The following is a 20,387-nucleotide window of genomic DNA, read 5'->3' as shown; positions in this document are numbered from 1 at the left end:
GGAACAAAAAAAAAAAAAATGTTATGCAGGCCATATGAGTTATAGTTTAATTTTTTGTTAATAATAAAAAGGAAAATGCTAAAATATGATCATTGCACCATTAAGTTACTTTATTTTCAATAAAAAACATTATGTCATTAAAATTTTTTAAAAAAAACTAAAGATCATTTCCTTGGTTAGTTAATAGGTTAATTCATAATTAATCTCATTTCATATCATCATTATTTAGCATAGGTTACATATATGCATTAAAAAATGAATCATCATAAAAAAAATCATAAAAGAGCATGCATGTATAAATATCATGTCATTCATCCCATATCACGTAGCACATGCATATTTAGGATTATATAAATTAGATTGCATACATATAGTGATAAGTTTAAGTCATACCATATGAATTGCATCTCACATATCATTAAAGTAAAATCCATGCATATTAAATTTAGATTAAGATTGCATATAATTAACTTTTTTTTTTTAAAAAAGAAAAAGAAAAAGTAGGTGTCCTGTCATTTAGAAATCATGTTTAGGGCATGCATTTTTATTAGCATTTTTATTGAATGTTATTTTATTGATTGTGCACCCGCATGACCATCATTTGCATGTTAGTAGCTTAGATTAAAATTAATCAACATTACCTACAAAATATATTTTTGAAATTAAAATAAAAGGTACCGAAAGGACGTTAGACTAATCTAGCGTAACCATGTCCCTGAACTTATTGAATCTCTGGTTCGCAAAAATAAAGTATTCTCTCATACTTTATTTGAGTTTCTAATCAACCCTAATTGATTAGTGGCGGCTCCAAATTGGATATAATTGCATGTTTAAATAGATTAATTTTTTAACATCAAGTCGTGATTGGTAGGACTTGGGAGGGTCCGTGCCAAGTCTTCGGACTTAGTAATCCATTAGCCCTTTCGAATAATTCACCTTAAAAAAAAATTCGGGAATGTCGCGACAGGTGCCTTAGCAAAGGCAAGGCCCTGTTCCTCACCTATACCTAGGGAAGAGAAGTTTGGGTTGCATCCTCTCCCAATTTTGACCAGGGCCTCATTGAGGCGCCTGCGACCATGCCGACCATGGCTAATGCCCCATCAGTGCTAGGGCAGGGCCATAGGCAAGGGAAGGTTGCCTCTAGCTCTCTCGCTTGGGATTTTTTCCTCTTTTTTTTAGCCTTTTTTTATAGAAAAAAAAAAGGAAAAATGAAAGAAAATGTGAAGGATAGAAATGCCCTTGGCTAATGTCAAGTCATTCTTTGAAACTGACATGGTTAGTTCAGGTTCTTATTTGAAATAAGGTCCATTTCAGACCTCTAATTAATAAAATTATGGTACTTTAGGCTTCCATTTGAGATAAGGTTCACTTTAAGTCATTATTGATATGCGTCATGAATTTGATCCCTGATATCGCCTATCCCTAATTCTTACCGATTCACTCGTCTCATGGAATTCATCATTCTTCTAGCTCATATTTCAAGTTGCATGCTTAGCCGGACACCGATGGGGACAGAGATGCAACAAGCCGACAGCACTCCACGACATGATTTGCTTATAATTCAAGCCAATTCTCTCATTTCCTAGCATAACATAAAAATAAAATCTGAAATATGAAAAGAATAGTATTGGGCTTTGGTTTGAAGCGCTGTAATTTGACTCGAGTCAATTCCTTTTAGAAGATTGGGTCGACATACTGAGCCCAGACAAGACAAGCTCAATCTTTTGACCCGTGCCAAAAGATCGATTGATTACTTATTCCTTATTTCTCAATGAACGCTTTCTTTCAATTGAATATATTACGTCGATAGATTACACATTCCCCATTTTCTGGGTAAAGGAAAAAAATCACACTGCATCAAGGACGAATTCAATATACCAGCATAACGAAAAGCATTGAGTTAGGGCCAATTAGTGTTCCTACTGTTCTCTGTGCACGATTTTCCTCACGAGCTTCTTGTTTTTGAATCCCAAGAAGCCAAAGATTAGTGTATCAGGGACTGGGATGCACTTGACAACCCAACCGATAGGCCAAGATGTTACCGCGGTCCCGATACACACGCCCCACTGGCCCCAGCTCAACTGCTCCGTGTCGGCGAACCACTTTAGGAACTCAACCATCATCACTTGGAGGACCACCGTCATGAAGATGATCCCGAGCACAGCTTGTTCTTGTGTATGCCCTTGAACACCTTCTTCTCGAGCTTCCTTGCATTGAACTCATTAAAGACCTGGCATAGGACGAACACGTTGAATATCAGCGTCCGCTTCACTGCCTCGTCGGCCCCAAAGATCGATTCGCCCTTGAATTGTAGAGTGACGAGGATGGCCATTTGGTATGTTGCTTGTGCTACGACGTTCCTCCACATTATGTTGGTTATGAGTGGCTCGGTCCGGCCCACAGGAGGCTTCTCCATGAGCTCGCTGGCAGGACGCTCAGTGGCTAGGGCAAGGGTGCCGAGCGTGTCCATGATGAGGTTCACCCATAAGAGCTGGACCGCTGTTAGAAGGACATCGCCAGAGGAGACCGCAGCCACGAAGTTGATCACGAGGGTCGTGGCATTCACCGTTAGCTGGAACTGGATGAAATTCTGGATGTTAATGTAGACGCATCGACCCCAACGCAGCACCATCACCATAGAGGCGAAGTTGTCATCGAGGACGACTATGTCTGAGCTCTCCTTGGCGACCTCAGTGCCTTGGATGCCCATCGAGAGCCCGATGTGAGCTTCCTTAAGGGCCGGTGCATCATTTGTGCCGTCCCCAGTGACAGCGACCACATGGCCTTTCTGCTTCAGGCACTGAACCATGAGGAGCTTATCGAAAGGTGAGGATCTCGTCATAACCCAGATTTTCTCAACTCTCCGAAGCCTCTCCTCAGGTGTGTAGCTGTGGAACTCCACTCCTTCCACGATGGCTCCATTGAAGGCATTGTCCCCGGGCCTGAGAATCCCACACTCAGTGGCAATGGCCTTAGCAGTGAACATGTTGTCTCCTGTTGTCATCTTGATGTTCACCCCCGCATCTTGACAAGCTTGGACCGCGCTCCTCAACAGGACGGCATGGGTCCTTAATACCAACAAGTCCTATTAATGTCAGGCCGTCCTCTTGGATCTTCTTCCCCTCTTCTCTTTCTTTGGTCGCTTCCTTGGAGACTTGTTTATGAGTGAAAGCGATGCACCTAAGGCTGCTCGCAGCCATGCCCTGGATAATCTGCTTGAATTTCATCCTTTCATCTTTGTCCAAATCTTTCTCTATCCCGGACCCGTCGTAGAAGCTCGAGCACATCGCCAAGACCATCTCTGCCGCTCCTTTCCAGTGCACATGGAATGTGTCATCCACGCTCTTCTTTATTAGGGCACCACTTCTCTTCTTCCTTGAGTTGAAGGCCCGTAAACCCAATCCGGCCCGTTGACCCTATCCGACAATCCGAATTTAACCTGAAATAGACAAAATCTATTTCTTAAAACATTTTTTTGTTAATATTAATATTTTTAATTAATTTTTTTTTGTCTTCCTCATTTCGTCCTCTTCTGCCCCTCTTCTTCTCCTTCTTCGATGGTTTACTCCCACGCCCGAAACTAGCCCCTCCTCCCAAAGCCTCCATCGCCGAACGCCCAACCTATTCTCTCACGCCGAGCACCATTAACAAAGCAGCGGCTGAGATTGTCGCTTGCCGCCACCATCACCTCGTGACATCATCGCCGGCCACCCCGAGCCGCGCACCACTTACAGCCACGACACCCAGGAAACCAACGGGAGACAAATACAACGCAGCGAATGTATGCCCACACTTGGCCCGATGATGCAAACGACAACTACCAAGCAACAAAAGGTTTATAACATGCAAAGCCTACTTATACGCGTTCAAGAACATATGGGAATCGGTAATGCAACCGCCTGGGCAGCTTAGAAATATCGTCGAACATGTGGTGGGCATGGATCGGAGGAACGATATCAACCCTTCTTGCACTCGGACTCAGCGCCAAACTTGAAAAAAAATCATCAAAGGGGCATTCGAAATCAACCACATTAGCCCGTAGAAGCCCAGCATGCGTGCGACTAACAGGAGGAACAAAACTCAGCGTCCTATCCTAGCAAAATAGGGCGGAGTAGCAGGGGTTCACGGGGACGGGCGTTTAAAATGAGGAGATCCCTACTCGGCTTCGGCAGCGGCGACGGGAGGGTGAACTCCAAATGGGTCGAGCAATGGCTGGCCTTCCCGCGGTGTTCTCGAAGCGAGACCCTCGGGAAAGCAACGCAACTCGACACATGTCAAAAAGCTATGCACAAGACCCAGCTGGTTCGGGTTGGGGGGTGGATGAGCGCTGCGGCGGACGGCGGTTGACGAACGGACTCTGGCGACGGTCGACCACCCTCTCGAGCTCCCCCACTCTCTGGTTCTCTCCCGAGCTCTCCGATCTCTCCCCCCTCTCTCGGCCAAAAGCGAACCCCCCAGAAAACAGAACGCTCCTCTCTCTTTTCAAACGCCCCTGTCTCTCTTCGCCTCTCGCCAGGACCGTGCCAGCTCGACCGTACGGACACGACATTCCCTTTCACCAGCGTCGCGCGCGACGCCCTCCACGCTGCTGTCCTCTGTACGCTGTACCAACGTCCCTTCTCCCCTGTTTGCCGCGAAGGCAGCGGCCAAGGCGAGCTGGAGGGGAAAGAAGAGGGAGCGAACGGGCTGGGCTGAGGAAGAAAATAGGTGGGCCGCATGGAAAGAAAAGATAAGTGGGCTGGGCTTCGGGAAAAAAGGAAAAAAGGAAGGAAAGGGGGGCCGGGAGGCCCAGATCTGGCCCGGCCCTATTTGCATTCTCTCTCTCTCTCTCTCTTTTGAAATGGGAAAAGAACAAAATAATAATAACTTTAATAATAGTTTCATAGAAAAAACTCAAAAAAATTCAACGATTAGTGCTCGTGATGCTATTGTTCCCAATGTCTACATGCGATTGCAAATTATTTTTGCTAGGGATTAGACATTCATCCCTAATTTTTTATGCGATTAAGTTTTAATTAAAAAGGTAAAATTTAGGTGTTAACATCACTTATGATGGGATGTGTTTGAGGGGATGTGTGTCTAAGAGGCACCTTTCAAAAAGGTGTGAGGGGTTATCTTTCAAGGAAAGTTCTAAAATAACTTCTGCATAAGTGTATGTGTGTGTGTGTGAGATAGAAAAGAAGGTTCATAAAAAAGAATGCTTCTACTCTCAAAAAGCTCCCATTTTTACTTTGAGAAGACAATTATCATTAACACTATAGAAATACAAATCTTTTCTCATGATTGTATTCGAACCATTGTGAAGTTATAAATTCGTTTATTGTGCGTTGGTAATTTTATGTAGATTGGTAATCGCTTTTGCTGTGCATTAAAATGTTAGTTGCTTCTTTTGCCGACTTTTTTCCAATAGAGACAATATTTTCATGTAGCTTGAGCTGAGGTAGAGGGTGAGGTCATTTGTGTAACGAATTAACTATGGTTACAGCAACATTGAGGGATGTAGCGAAGAACTAAATTGTACTGATCCATTCTATTTGTGCTTCCGCATTTTTCTTACGATTTTGTTCTTCACGTTTTTGGCTATATTAACGTCTCTCGTCTCATTTCTTATTTTTTGAATGAATGTTTTCTTTGAATTGGAAAAATTACATCGATTCATTGCGCATTTTTTTTTCTAGGTCAAAGGACCCAAAAAAAAAAAAAAATCACGCTGCGTCAAGAGAAATTCAATACACCAGTACATTAAGAAGAATTGAGTTAAAAACAATTGGCGTTCCTGAACCTAATTACTGTTTCTCTGTATAATTTTCTCAATTAGCTGTGAGATTGGTGTATGAGGGACCGGAATGCACTTGATGACCCAAGCAATAGGCCAAGATGCGGCCACGATCCCGAAACATGCACCCCATTGTCCCCAGCTCAACCGCTTCGTGACCATGAACCGCTTCAGGAACTCGACCATCCCCACCTGGAGGACCACCGTCATGAAGATGATCCCTAGGAACAGCTTGTTCTTGTGAATGCCCTTGAATATGTTCATCCTCGCGAGCTTCCTCGCGTTGAACTCGTTGAAGACCTGGCATAGGACGAACGCGTTAAATATCATCGTCCGGTTCACCACCTCGTCCACTCTAAAGATCGATTCGCCCTTGACTTGTAGAGTGAGGAGGACGGCCACTTGGTAAATTGCTTGTCCCACCAGATTCCTCCACATGATGTTTGTTATGAGCGGCTCGGTCCAGCCCACCGGGGGCTTATTCATGACCTCCTTGGTCTGCTCTGTGGACTGGTACGTGGGCAGGTCTGTGGGCAGGTCTGTGGACAGCGCGAAGGCGCCAAGCGTGTCCACAATCAGGTTTACCCATAAGAGCTGGATGGCTGTCAAAGGGACGTCACCGGAGGAGGTTGCGGCCACAAAGTTGATCAAAAGGGCCGCGATGTTCACTGTGAGCTTGAACTGGATGAACTTCTGGATGTTATCATAGATGCATCGACCCCAACGCAGCACCTCCGCCACAGAGAAGAAGTTGTCGCCGTTGATGACAATGTCCGAGCTCTCTTTGGCAACCTCAATGCCTTGGATGCCCATCGAGACCCCGATATGGGCTTCCTTGAGGGCCGGTATGTTGTCCATGCCGTCCCCTATGACGGCGACCACATGGCCTTTCTGCTTCAGGCATTGAACCATGAAGAGCTTATCAGAAGAGGAGGATCTTGCCATGACGCGGATTTTCTCAACTTCTTCAGGCCTCTTCTCCCTCGGGATTTTGCGGAAACCAGTCCCTGTCACGATGGCTCCATTGGAGGCATCATCCTCGGGCCTGAGAATCCCGCACTCTTTGGCGATGGCCTTAGCAGTGAACTCATTGTCTGCCGTAATCATCTTGATGTTCACTCCAGCGTTCTGAAAAGCTTTGACCGCGCAATTCACACCAGGACGGCACAGTTCCTTAATACCAACGAGTCCTAGTAATGTCAGGCTGTCCTCTTGGATCTTGTTCAGGTAATTTCTTTCTTCGATAGCTTCTGTGCAGACTTTTTTATGAGCGAAAGCGATGCACCTCAGGCCGCTCGCCTCCATCCCCTGGATTATCTGCTCGAATTTCTTCCTTTCATCTTTGTTCAAATCTTTCTCCATCCCTGACCGGTTGTAGAAGCTCGAGCACATTGCCAAGATCGTCTGCGCCACTCCTTTCCAGTGCACGTGGACTGTGCCATCCATGATGTTCATTATTAGGACACCGCTTGTCTTCTTCCGCGAGTCAAAGACTTCGCCTTGGATGAGTTTACATCTTTTCTTTATCTTCCCCATGTCCATGCTTACTTGTGAAAATGCCCAGGAAAGAATCGCTTTCTCGGTGGGACTACCGGAGAACCTGCACACCGATTCTGAAGATGGCTTTGCATTGTAGACGCTGCCCTCAGCGTTCGAAGCAACTCCGTCCCAAATCAAATCCACAACAAACTTGGAGGCAGAGGAACACCAGTTTTCTGCCACGGTGTCTTGGCCGACCCAGAATTTCGTCACTATCATCTGATTCTCCGTGAGAGTGCCGGTCTTGTCGATGCAAATGGTGGTGGCTGACCCCATTGTCTCGCAGGCCCAAAGCTTCCTCACCATCGCTCCATCCCCCATCAAGCTCTTCATCGAATAAGCAAGAATGAGTGTTACTGCAATTGGCGATCCTTCAGGAATCATCACCGATATGATTGTCACTGTGGCTGCAATTTTTCCCCCCACAGAGTTCATGATATTGTCACCCATCGTTTGGCCTGGAACGAATTCCTGTTTCCTGTTTGCGTCCCGATTTTTTCCCGTGAAGTAGAGAATTAGCAGGACCACAAGAACCAGAAAATTGATTAGCAAGCCGACTTTGCTAATCGACGAGGTGAGCTCGTTGAGCCGAGCCTGTAAAGGAGTCTGCTCGCTGCTGCCGCAGTTGATTGAACTCATCATCTTGGCCCACTTTGTATTCATCCCAACCCCTGTGACCACCATCCGAGCACGCCCATCAACGACCTTTGTTCCAAAGAACAGGATTGGATTCTGATCGTCCTTTTTTAAGCAATCACTCTCCCCGGTCATGCTCAATTCGTCAACCTAAATCGATAATACAAACGTTGCACATGATTCAGTGACGCTAGGATGCGGAGTCTCAAGTTGAAACAAAGAAAATGAAGCCTGAATAATATTAACCCGAGAAGAAATGGATTATGTTTTAAGCATACTTTTTCCAGTAAAATTTTTTAACACAGTTTGTTCTCCTCCGATTAGAATTACGAATTAAAACCCTTACTTTCCTCTTTGTCATAGAATTAAAATTATGAGAATGACAGTGTGCAGTATCAAACAGAATATCGGACGCTTTTACATTTCTTTGAACTAACTACTTAACTAATTAATCAACCTGGGCTCGAACTTGGTAATACGAATACTATATATTTCTGGAGGAAACTAACATGAGTTAATACGCGAAAACTAATGCGATCGAAACAGTACAAGTTCTCGTCCATACCAGCAAGTGCTGCCCATAAATGTACAGACCGTCTGCCGGGACTTGATCGTCGGTCTTGAGAAGAACGACATCTCCGACGACGATCTTGGATCTGGACACTTGCTGCTGCTGGCCCTTTCTTATCAAATCGAAGAGAATATTATCGCTAGCCCCATCCAATTTATCAAACTGCCGGTTCTGCTGGTATTTGCACACGGCGGACACCACAATCACGAGGAAAACTGAGAAGAAAGAGCTCCCGCCGCTGTACCAGCCTTCCCTGAGCCCGCTCTCTTTGATCGCAAGCCCGGGCGAAAGCCCAGCGCAAACAAGAAGAATCAGGTGCGTGAGGTCCTTGAAAGCCTCGAGCAAAAAGTGGAAGAAGCCCTTGGCGGGCCGCTTGAATGTGTTGACACCAAATGCTTTTTGCCTGCGAGTGACGTCATCCGGTTCGCCGCTAATTCCTTCGAGGAGATCAGTTTTAAGGGCTTCGGCGATTCCCCTGGGCCGCCGTGTTTTCCTCGGAGGCCGCCGAAATCCTTCTCATTGACCAGCCTTGTGAGCTCTGACTGATCAATCTGGAATGAGCTGGGTTGATCTGGGAACGAAATCGAAGTGTGGGAAGGATATTTTCTTCGCCTCGCGCAGGCCATTGCTCGGGCGATTCGAGGTGGCCTAGGAGCGGAAGGAGTCACGACTCCTCAGCGATGGGAAGAGATGCACAGATAGGGCCGCACAATGCAAATGGCAAGACAAAAGAGAGGAACTCTGATTGTGTTGTGATAGCAACGAAAAAAGCAACCTTGGAGTTTGTGGAATGATGTCTGAGAAAATACCCACCGATCGCATGGGTTAAGCGGCGAGCCGGGCTATTGCGGGGGACGGAAGCTGCCGACGGGTTTCCGAGAAAGGACGACCCGAAAGACTAACGCAGAGGAGAGACCCAATGCAAAACGACGGGTGATTGTGGACCAATGCAAGATATTTTGTGAGTGCATACTCGGGTCACAGCGAAATGTAAACACGTTTCCAGGAAAGCCCGCGATTGGCTTAATTTGACGGGCTTGGGATGGGGAGTCCGCGAATAATCAAAAGATATGCAAGGAGGATGAGACCCAATGCTGTGTTGTGAATTAGAATTTGTCATTTATTATCAGCAGAAAAAGGTACATTTGACAAATCTTCAATACTTTTAGATATGAGTGTTTGTGACGGTGTTTATATGAATCTGAATAGAAGGTGGAGCTGCAACTAAAAACACTTGAAGTAGAAAGTACTAGTGTGAGAATTGACAAAGATAATACTTATAATGAGGTTAAGCCTATAGAGTCAACGGTTGTTATAACCGTTGAGTTTAACAAGATCTATGTCGATCTGTTAACATATATGGATGCAAAAGTGGTTTTACATCTATAGTTGAGAAGGTTGTGTTGAAAAATCATTGTGCAGTAATTAAAAGTGGATGTAAAATTGGTGTTTTAATGAGATCCGTGGTTATTGTGAAGTTTAAGCAATGCTTTGAATCGAAATATGTCTATGGTGGTTGAGTTCATACGGGGTTATGGGAGATTAGACTAAAGTTTGGATTTAATAAAGCAATTGTAACTGGGCTCTAATATTGAGCCAATGTAGAAATTGTTGAAATGTCTCGACTTTTAGCCTAAAAAGAAAACTTTGGTAATTTGGCTAATTTGAAATATCAAAGTGTTGTTTCCAAGTGAGTACTTGACACGGAATATTGTTCGTGAATTACATCTAAGAAAGATTAGTATTTGTAGTCATGAAATCTTATGTTAAGATTTGTTTAATACTTTCGCGAGATTAAGAGATTATTTTGCAAAGAATTGCGAGACTAAACAATGTGTATGTTATTGGATGTAACTAGGATTTGAGAAACACCGTAAGTATTTGAGTGACTCGAATGTGTAACTCCTTTGTATTGTTTTATTTATAAAAGAATTCATTGCTGCTTGCTTTGTAGATGTAGGTCATTATGACCAAATTACGTAAATATGATATTCAATTTCTTTTTATTTATTTCATTTATTTTATTATTTGATCGCTCGCTTTCTAAGACATATACAATGACCATGGATTGCATGTACTTCATATACATGCAGTAGCAGAACAAGAGGGTGACACCATTTGTGCGAGGGTACAAGATATGCTTCTTTTTCATTTTTGTTTTTGTTCGTTTGTTTTTTTTTTTTTCGGCCTTTACACGGTCAGCTCTTTTTGACTTTTGGACTTCAAAACCGAGGGGGACGGTGGAGGGAGGTGTTATCTGCTGACGGGTTTTCCCGAAACGGAGCCCCAATGCCGTGTTATTTCTTCCAAACGCTTCGCAGTCAGCTGCTCATCAAGGGCATCGGATACCGGACGTCGTCTTTCCCATGCCTTAGACTTTGAATACAAATTCCACTCACAATAATATTCCTAAAATAAATGCTTTTTTGCCCCCTAAGAAATTAAATCAAATTTATACCTGTTAGCCTATTTTTGTGGCTTCATTAAACATTATAAGAAAGTTTCAATTGTTCTTCTTGTTTGGAGGTTTCCTCTTTCAAAGAACTCTTAGGGAGTCTATATATATGGCTGTGATTCTTTCTTCTCTATAGAGTGAGTAATTGAGAATGGCAATTCCTTCCTCTGGGATTGTATAATAATATTATTTTCCTTAGTGTGATGCTTAAGAAACCATAGGTGTGATGTTTAGGAAGCTTCGCGTGTGATGCCTAAAGAATCTACTCATTTTGACTATTTGTTTGTCACAATTTCTCAACTGATTGCGCTCATTGATATCAGACTTGCTGTCCTACATCAGTTATAACCTAGGTAGCATGGACACGGCGATACGGACATGCGACACGACACGACACGTGACACGTTATTTTTCAAAAAGTAGAGAATTCGACACGTTCCAACACGTTATATATTAAATGAATATTTTTATTTTTAATTAATTTAATTCAAATTCAATATTTTTATTTTTCGAAATTATATTTTAATCTCATTTATTTATTTTTCCATTAAAAAAAAACAAATCTCCACTAAAGTCCACCCCACCCTCTTCTAGTTCTTTCCCTCGTCCATTTCCCCCCCCCCAAAATTTATTTTTCTTTCCCTCCCCACCATCGTTCATTTCCCCCCACCCCCAAATTTATTTTCTTTCCCTCCCCTTCACTGACAAACAGGCTGTCCCTGTCTCTTCCCCTCCCCCAATACGCAATGGCCCATCAAGAACCCGTCCCTGTCTCTTCCCCTCCCCCAATACGCAATGGCCCATCAAAAACCCTAGCTCTACGCGACCCTTCCTCTTCTCGTTCCTCGCGGCTCGTTGCTCGCAGCACAAACCCCTTTCCTCGCTGCTCGCTGCTCGCCGCACGACCGCCTTCCTCTCCTCTTCCTTTCGCCTTTGGCCCTTTCTCCCTCGCAGCTGCAACCTCGTCGGATCTGTCGCAGCATCATAGTGGCGGCCGTCTCTCGCCATCGCGGCCTCATCTCTACTCCCTCGCCGTCGCTTCCACCCTCCATCATCTTCCGGACATGCGTGTCGAAACGTGTCGGGCACACGTTGACCGCGTGTCGAATTTCCGACGCGTGTTGATCTCGTGTCCAACCGTGTCCGAGTGTGTCGATGTGTCCGACACGCTCTGGCACATGTCGGACACGACACGGAAGCACGGACAACGTGTCCGTGCTACCTAGGTTATAACTTGGAAAATCCCCTAACAATGAGGCATTTTTGACAGGAATATAAGCACAATTACGTTATAATTTTAGCATTGTGAATCATTCTATCTCTACATTACTTACATAAAGTGTGTCATAGGTAAATTTACTAGTGATACTATTTGTTTTGAAAAGGAGATTCACAGATTACTTTTTACTTCAATGGTCGATTAATATGGCTATTGTCTTTAGCATACGATAAATTCATCATACTAGCAAATATGCAAAGAAATGAAAATTGAAATTATAAGTAAGAGAAAAATCGTAGTCATCTCAATGAATTTAATTCTTTTAGTTATTCCTTGTTGATCACCGAGACTCCCTCTGACAGTGTTTTTGGTAATTTATTTTAACATTTGCAAACCGTGTCTCAATGAATTTAATTTTGGTAATTTATTGATCAATGAGAAAGTTCAAGTGGAGAGATATGCAATAATATCGCTCTCTTTCAAAATCTTACAGCAGGACTTACTGATGCCACGATTTGGGCACAAGTCGGAAATATTTACCTAAGAATTTTTTTCCTCGAGAACTGTGTCCACTGAGTTATTGTAATTGTTTTCCAACCAAAAACATTTATGTAATTGTTTCGTTCACGCACTTTTGTTCAATTAAAATAAAATAAAAATGCGTTTTCTGGTTTCTAGTCGAAACTTCAACCCAATCAAAATCTACCTTCGAGATTTAAGTCTCGGTTAATCCCTTTGTAAAACCTTTTGACGTGAAATCATGTTATTTAAGTCCGGGCGCCACACTTAAATTTTATGTTTCGAGTTTGTTTTTCTGACTACTTAAGTTTTGTAAGGAAATGGTTTTCCACAATGACAAAAGAAAGTGTTGTAGACCGAAGAATTTGGGTCCTCTAAACTTACTCTTCGTGTCATTCAATCAACTCTGCTCGTGAGCTATATGTTTGATGTTGTTATGTCTGCAGGAGAATAAGGCTTGACTTGAATTGCATTAATTAGAAATGTGATCGATACACGTCATGAATTTGCTCCTTGCCTTGACATAATCTATGCATGTGAGTCATGCTGATGCAGTCATTTTGTCCTCCACATTCTTGGCAATATGAAGGTGACTCGGGTCATGGAATTCGTCGTTTCTTCATGCCCATATCTGAAGAAGCAAACTAGTAATGCAAAATATATTGTGTTTTTCAATTATTTTTTTTTTAAATCTGAAGTTTGACATGTGCAAATGACAAGTTTTAAAGGAATGGTTTCGGGCTCTGGCTTCGAGCCATTCAAATTGATTTGAGTCAATTCCTTTCACAAGCCAAGCTCGATCCTTTGACCCGTGCCAAAAGATCCATCAGGTTCCTGCGGCCGTCGCGCACGGAATGTGACGCATCACTCAGAGATTCCGTGCTGTGTTTGTTATACCTTTCGTCCCGTCCGTCCAAAAATGACACGGTTGCGTCTTGTTTCCCCTCCATCTATTTCTAATTGGTAGATTGATCATTCGTTTTTAAATTTATTCATGGGGGATGATGTCGGCATACACAATGCACCAATGAAAGGTTTAGCTGAAGATACCGTTCATAAATTTAATGCAAAAATATTAGAGAAGAAAAAGTTTCAGATTTTGTACAAGGTTTTAGGCTTTGTATAAATTACATGTGAAACCTGCAATTAACTCCTTAGAATTTTTTTTTTTTTTTTTTGGAATTTGGAATCTGCTCTGCATATCTTAAAACTTGAAACCTACTCAGTCACAAGTTCAAGATAGTTTCTAGGGTTTACTCAAGTTTCACATATATTATTAATTATTATCACCTTTAATGATTGCCGTTTATTATTACAATCAACTTATCACAATTTATATTTAGATACATGAATAAAGTAAATGTTTTATTATAAAAAGGAAGCTTAGATTAGATGTCATGGAGTACCACAGGATTGTGCTAAAACATAGACCAAGAAAAATATAAAAACAGGTTCCAGGTTCTAAGTTCCAAGTTCCACTTACTTAGAACTTGGAATTTACCTATTGAAATAGGTTTCTTAGTTTTTGGAACCTAAAACCTACTCTGCATACCTTGGAATTTGGAACCAAACATGTTTCCACTTGTCCAGTTCTTTGATTCCAAATTTTACTTTGGAACCATGCTCACCTCTAATAGAATTTGGTGGGATCTTAAAATTAAATCGACACAAAATCAAAAATAATATACGAGAAACAACAAAGGACAATGGAGATTTTTATATGGTTTGATCCGAGTGTCGGTATTTGCTCTATGATGAGAGTTGGCAACAAATAATTTAATAATAATTGGAGAACGGGAATTAAGGTCGCTAACTTGCTCGAGTAATTCTTATGCCTAAATTAGACTCAAGCCCATAGTATTAATAAATAAACAACTCCATTGAATGTAAAACTCTATCGAGTTCAATTGTTGGTCTTCTTGGACATGCATGAGTTGACCATTGCCGATTGAAGAAATATTATATATCACATAATAACCACCCAAGAAAATTTAAGCCTAATTATTATTGCAATAAGGATCAATATATATTCTCCAATCAAGTCGGGTCTCATACACGGCTCAAACTTGAGACATTAATTTAAGGGTAAATACAATGAAAAACTCCAAAGTGGTATACCAATAACAAATTTACCTCAAATTAATTTTTGAGTCACCGAAATGCCAAATTTGTATATTCATGACAATTTTACCATAATGTGGCAAGTTCATGTGAAAATTCATAACATTCTTTCTTTATTTCTTCAATTAGCCTTAATTTAAAAACAAATAGGGCTCTCTCTCTCTCTCTCTCTCTCTCTCTCTCTCTCTCTCTCTCTCTCTCTCTCTCTCTCTCTCTCTCTCTCTCTCTCTCTCTCTCTCTCTGTGAGAGCACAAAAAACCTTAGATTGCCTTCCTATTCATAGATTCCTTTATTGTCATCTTTGGCTAAGGTTGTGGAAATTGCAAACACATTTAGCAAGAACTCTTTAATAATACTTTTAGTAAATATAGTAGTACTCTTGATAAAATGGCTCAATCAAGTGCCATTATATGGCCTGATCAAATCTCATGTAAGAACATTAACGATAAATCAAGCATTGCAATTTTTATTTGACCTTCTATCGATACTCCCTCCTCAAGGTAAGCAAAAATAGTGTCATTTCACATGTGGTATACGGTATTTAACAGAATTCCAAACCCCATTCAAAGGAGTGTATTGAGCATTTGACGTGTCAACTTTTCCCGATAAATCTAGGTCGATGGACGAAGCAATCACGCATTGTAAGGACACAGATTGACATTAAAACCACTACAGTGAGTTAGGGGACAGATTAAGTCTTCTGTAAAAAGTCACGCTTCAAACCCATCAAGCAAAAAAAAAAAAAAAAAGACAAGTGCACTGAAAATCCTAGAACTTATAAAAAATATAATTAACTCTTAAAATTTATTAAATCGATGCACTCAAATTTTTTACGTGCCTCTGACATGACTAAAACATGAATGATAAGACCAGAACTAGGGGTGAGCATGGTCCGAGTTGGTCTGGGCCACCCCCTAACCCTAGGACCAACCCGTACAATGTCGTTCCTCAAGTTTTAGGACCGAGGACCGACCCTATTGAGCTTGGGACCAAGGACCGGACCGACCCAATGGGTTCGGTCCGGTTCCAGGGTCAACCCGGGACCGATATATAATTTTTTTCATCTTGTTTTTTATACTCCCTAAAAAAGTAAACCTACAAATTCAAATTACACATCCATCCACAATGCGGCATTGTGTAACTAAACTATAAATACCAATACATATTCAGCAAATTTAAAATGACACAATAATATAAATTTCGTACCTACTAATTGCTCATCGAGATATGGGACAAGATAGGGTCCACAATGCGGCGAGCGGGATGTTGTTATTTTTGATTTTGGCAAATTGAAGAACAAAGAAGACAGAATGGAAGAGAACATACTTTGGGGAAGGAAGCCGTGAGGAGATTTACAGTGTAAACTTCACGCCGTTTTGGACGTCACGAGTCCGTGATTGTGAGGAGTCCTTGGTCCTCACGGTGAAGAACGTACTCTGGACTGTGGAGGAGGAGGCCGTGAAGACCTTTACGGTGTAAACTTTACGCCTTTTGGAATTGGATGCCATCTATCCATGACTGTGAGTCTGAGGAGTCAATAGCTTTAACATAATTTTACTTAGGTTTGAATATATAGAAAAATTATAAATAATATAATATAATATAATATAAATTTTACTTAAGTTTGAATATATAAAAGAATTATAAATAATATAATATAATATAATATAATATACAAGGTTGGTCCAGGGTTGGACCGACCCAAAACTCTCAGGACCGAGGACCAACCCGCACAGTGTCGGTCCTGGAATTTCAGGACCAAGGACCGACCCAATCCTCTTGGGAACCAGACCCGGGACCGGCAGGGTTGGGCCGGTCCAGATCGGTCCGAAGGTCGACCCTAGACCGCTGCTCACCCCTAACCAGAACAATGTCATTTCGATCCAAATATGATTTAAATTAGAAGAAAATAATAAACTAAGTTAAAAAAGAATAAAAAAAATAATAAACAGAATGGAGAGATGGTGATGCTCTTTTCCTGTCGACTCGACGGACGCCCGAGGGCGATGGCGACACGAAGATGCGTTCGTGCTAGCTGTGGCCGGGCTATGAGCCAGTGATTCCGGTCCGGAAACTTGCGGGAAAACTCACGCGTTTTGGGGGTAGAGGAGGGGAGGTTCCAAGATATGAGGGAGCGGACGGGCGGATCGAAAATAATAAACTAAGATTTGCGTGTAATTCTTTCGTGAGATTAAGAGATTATTTCTTGAGGAATTTTGGGGCTAAACATTGTGTGTGTTATTGAGTGTAATCGGGGCTTGGGAAACACCGAGAGTGTTTGAGTGACTTGAGTGTGTAATCTCCTTGTATCGCTTGATCTATAATGAAATTCGCTGTTGCTCTCCCCGTGGACGTAAGTCTTTACGACTGAACCACGTAAATCTGGTGTCCGATTTATTTTCTTTTTTCTGTCTATATTATTGTTCGATCGCTCACCTTAATCGCAACAACCAGGACCAAGAAAGCAAGCATGTCCATGATCAGACTCACCCACATGAGGTGGACGGCATTCAAGGGGATGGCACCAAAGGAGACTACGGCCACGAAGTTGATCACGTGTGTGACATCCCAAATTTATGATTCTGTTTTCAATTAAATGAGACGGACTTTTCATCGACGCGCTTATAGTTCAATTCTCCGAGCTGATCACTCACGAGATAACTAGTTTATCAGGTGAAGCCGTTAAGGAATTTAAATGCAATAGGCTTGAGAATCTGACCATAAACCGACTGCTCGACCGTATAAATCTGCAAGGATCATTACGACACGCGAATCGAACAGAGATCGGTAATAGGTCGATTCGACCGAGATATGTAATTAGAGTGTGGGTGATTCCACCTGATTTCAGTATCCTCGTCGATCGGCACTGAACTGATTATTCTGTCGTTTTGGGTACCCTGTGTCCGTATTTGAAACCTCGAGATTTTACGACGATCGAGAGTCACCAATGTGTCGAAGATTATGTCGTGGCTTGAAAATAATCAACCACGGGTCAATTGCACTGAAAATTTCCTAAAAGCTACCCGGTAGATTAGGACGCGCTCAAATCGCGCCAGAGTGAAATTAACCGTGATTTTAAACCCAGATTCAGAAATTGAAGGTTCTGGCATGTCACAATTCATTTTAGGAACGTCGACTCATATTCATAAGGTTTTTCTACAAACCGAGATTTTTGGGGGAAAAGCAAAGTAAGGCCGTTTTTGTTCGGGATTGTCAGAGGGCCATTTTGAATCGAATATTTGGGATGCAAGTTGGATCATTTGGCGGGGAAATTTCATGAGAAGGCCGAGGACACATGGACCGATTTATTTGAACTTCAATTGAGCTTCAATTGATTGGAATTAAGAGAGAATTGAATGGATTGAATGGGGGAATGTCCAAAATTCGTAGCTCCCATGGCACACCACATTTTGCACCTATTGCCAAGCTTGTAGAGGAAGATTGGAGGAGAGAGAGTGGCTGAGGTCATATGGTGTCATGGTGGGGGCAAAGCCAATGAGAAGATGGCAAGTCTTGAGCTCTAGAGAGCCCAAGGAGACCCCCCACTCTTCAGCAACTTCTTCTCCCTTAATCTAAGGCTCTCTCCATTGTTGTTGTCCATATTGAACTTCAAAGAACCAGAGGAGATCAGCCCTCGGCCTGCCCAAGACCGTCGCTTGCCCGCCGGACCCTTTTTCCCCTTGTTTTCCCTTTGTTCCGGTTTATCGCTCCAGCCGACCTTTCGCCAAAGATCCGAGTAAAAAGTTAACTTCTTGGTTGAATCAGCAAACAAGCCACCCATCGTCGTGAAGAAGACATCCAGACTGTTCCGGAGAACCTCACCGCTCGCCGGAACGATTCTCCGGACGTCCCGTACGTTCGCCCGGCCGCCGCTCTGGGCCGTCGGACTCGCCCGGTTCCGCCTGTTTCGCCCGTTTCGCGGTTTTCAGCCATTTTCTCCCCATTTCTACCCTACCTCCACCCATACCAACCTCCAATAAGATTTCCTTGACCCCCGGGAGCCGCCGGTTGCCAACCACCCGCTCGCGGAGCTCCGATCAGCCTATTTTCGCCGTTGAAGTTCTTTGGTTTCTTCTCTGCGTTCAGTCCGAGATCGAAGCGAAAGACAGCAAGGTTTTGGAGACTTCGTGGCCCGTTTTCAAGCCCTTCCTGGCCTCCGTTGGTGTCGCCGCTTTGGGGTTTATCGACCGCCTTGGTGTCGTGGTCGCCGTGAACTCACCGGCGCGCAAAACCGGTGAGTTTATCCTCTAAACCTCGCTTAGCAAGTTAATCATGCTTAAGGGGTGTTTAGATTAGTCTAATTAGGTTTAGGTGGTTAGATTAGATTATTTTAATGTAAATTAGATTAGTTGTATGATTAGTTTAATGGATGTTTAATTAGGGCTAATTGTATGTTTAAATTAGTGTAATCTAATTTAAGCCCTAATTAATTATTTCGAAAATTTAAATATTATTTTTATTATTATTATAATATAATATTTAATTATTTAATTTTCGGAATTAAATTTAATTATTTGATAATTTCAAAAAATTTGCCGATGGCCGGTCGTTAGAATTTCACGCCGATCGCGACGGTGCGGTTGGTTTGTGCTAATTATATGTTAAATCGAGAAATTGAGTGGAAATGATGATTATGGTTAATTATTCCTAAGTGAGGAATTGGATAAAATTGAGAAGTTTTGGTATTTAACTTGAAAATACCCGGTGTTAGCTTCTAGCACCGTGATTGGTTTGTATGGCCGCCTTTGAATCGATTGGATTTATTGATTGATTTATTTGAAGTATGGATTAGTTTATTATTGAATTATCAGCTTTTGAGAGCTATTATATCAGTTACAGCTTTGGAGAGCTATTATATCAGTTACAGCTTTGGTGAGCTATTATATCAGTTACAGCTTTGGTGAGCTATCTATCTATACAGCTTGAGCGAGCTACCGTCTATATATTACAGCTTTGGAGATAGATAATATGATTGAATTGAATCATTGTGAATGATCGGATTTGGTTGAATTATGAAATGTACTAATGTGCAGGAATGGACTGAGGCGAGGTAAGTCCTCAATCCTCTTTGTGTGGCTAGAGCACCTTGGGGCTTATTTTCTTCCTAATCGAGTTTTAGATGGTAGGACTCGCTGAGACATTGTCTCATCCCGGTCGTGGGATAATATTGCAGGTCCCTAGATGGCGGATCCTCCGGAGCTTTTTGGTAGACCAGTGAGGGTCGCTGAGAGGATTTTTGACTTCGCCGATCTCAACTGAAGAGCCGGCGAATGGACCTATCTAGCTGATCTTAGGACAGCTTAGTTTTTGAGGACTGATCTTCTATAGATCTTTTGTAAATAGCCTAGTCCTGTAAATGAACTGGTTTGATATGTATAAAAAGTATGTGGTTGGTTTTGAAAATGTGATCCTGCTTTTCTATCCCAATTGAGTTTTGTCTGGGGATTATTTATCTACTTCCGCATGTGTAATTAAAAAGAATGGGTCAGCGACGTGTCCTGGGAAGTCGCATTTCTATCGACCGCAGTGGGATGTGCGCGTGCTCGAGGTT

The 20,387-nt window shown here is 42.4% G+C and overlaps 2 protein-coding genes and 1 long non-coding RNA gene across 3 annotated transcripts; 1 reads left to right on the top strand and 2 right to left on the bottom strand.

Moving 5' to 3' along the window:
- Positions 1–2,140: 2,140 nt before the first annotated feature.
- Positions 2,141–3,299, bottom strand: LOC104416228 (putative calcium-transporting ATPase 13, plasma membrane-type). Its single transcript, XM_039299562.1, has 2 exons — positions 3,181–3,299; positions 2,141–3,068 (listed from the first exon to the last, which is right to left on the bottom strand). The coding sequence occupies exons 1-2, from the start codon at positions 3,297–3,299 to the stop codon at positions 2,141–2,143; spliced, it is 1,047 nt and encodes a 348-aa protein (XP_039155496.1).
- Positions 3,300–5,695: 2,396 nt separating this feature from the next.
- Positions 5,696–11,985, bottom strand: LOC104456347 (putative calcium-transporting ATPase 13, plasma membrane-type). Its single transcript, XM_039299561.1, has 4 exons — positions 11,688–11,985; positions 10,221–10,250; positions 8,517–9,034; positions 5,696–8,101 (listed from the first exon to the last, which is right to left on the bottom strand). The coding sequence occupies exons 1-4, from the start codon at positions 11,983–11,985 to the stop codon at positions 5,783–5,785; spliced, it is 3,165 nt and encodes a 1,054-aa protein (XP_039155495.1). The 3' UTR covers positions 5,696–5,782.
- A 7,038-nt stretch (positions 11,986–19,023) lies between these two features.
- On the top strand, positions 19,024–20,234 carry LOC120286915. The gene is made up of 2 exons (XR_005545627.1): positions 19,024–19,070; positions 20,010–20,234. It is a non-coding gene; the product is annotated as an uncharacterized LOC120286915 (long non-coding RNA).
- The last annotated feature ends 153 nt before the right edge of the window (positions 20,235–20,387 follow it).

The sequence above is a fragment of the Eucalyptus grandis genome, chromosome 8 (genome assembly GCF_016545825.1).
Source record: "Eucalyptus grandis isolate ANBG69807.140 chromosome 8, ASM1654582v1, whole genome shotgun sequence".
Taxonomy (NCBI): domain Eukaryota; kingdom Viridiplantae; phylum Streptophyta; class Magnoliopsida; order Myrtales; family Myrtaceae; genus Eucalyptus; species Eucalyptus grandis.
The sequence above is the reverse complement of the archived record's forward strand: the minus strand, read 5'-3'. Positions and strand labels throughout refer to the sequence as shown.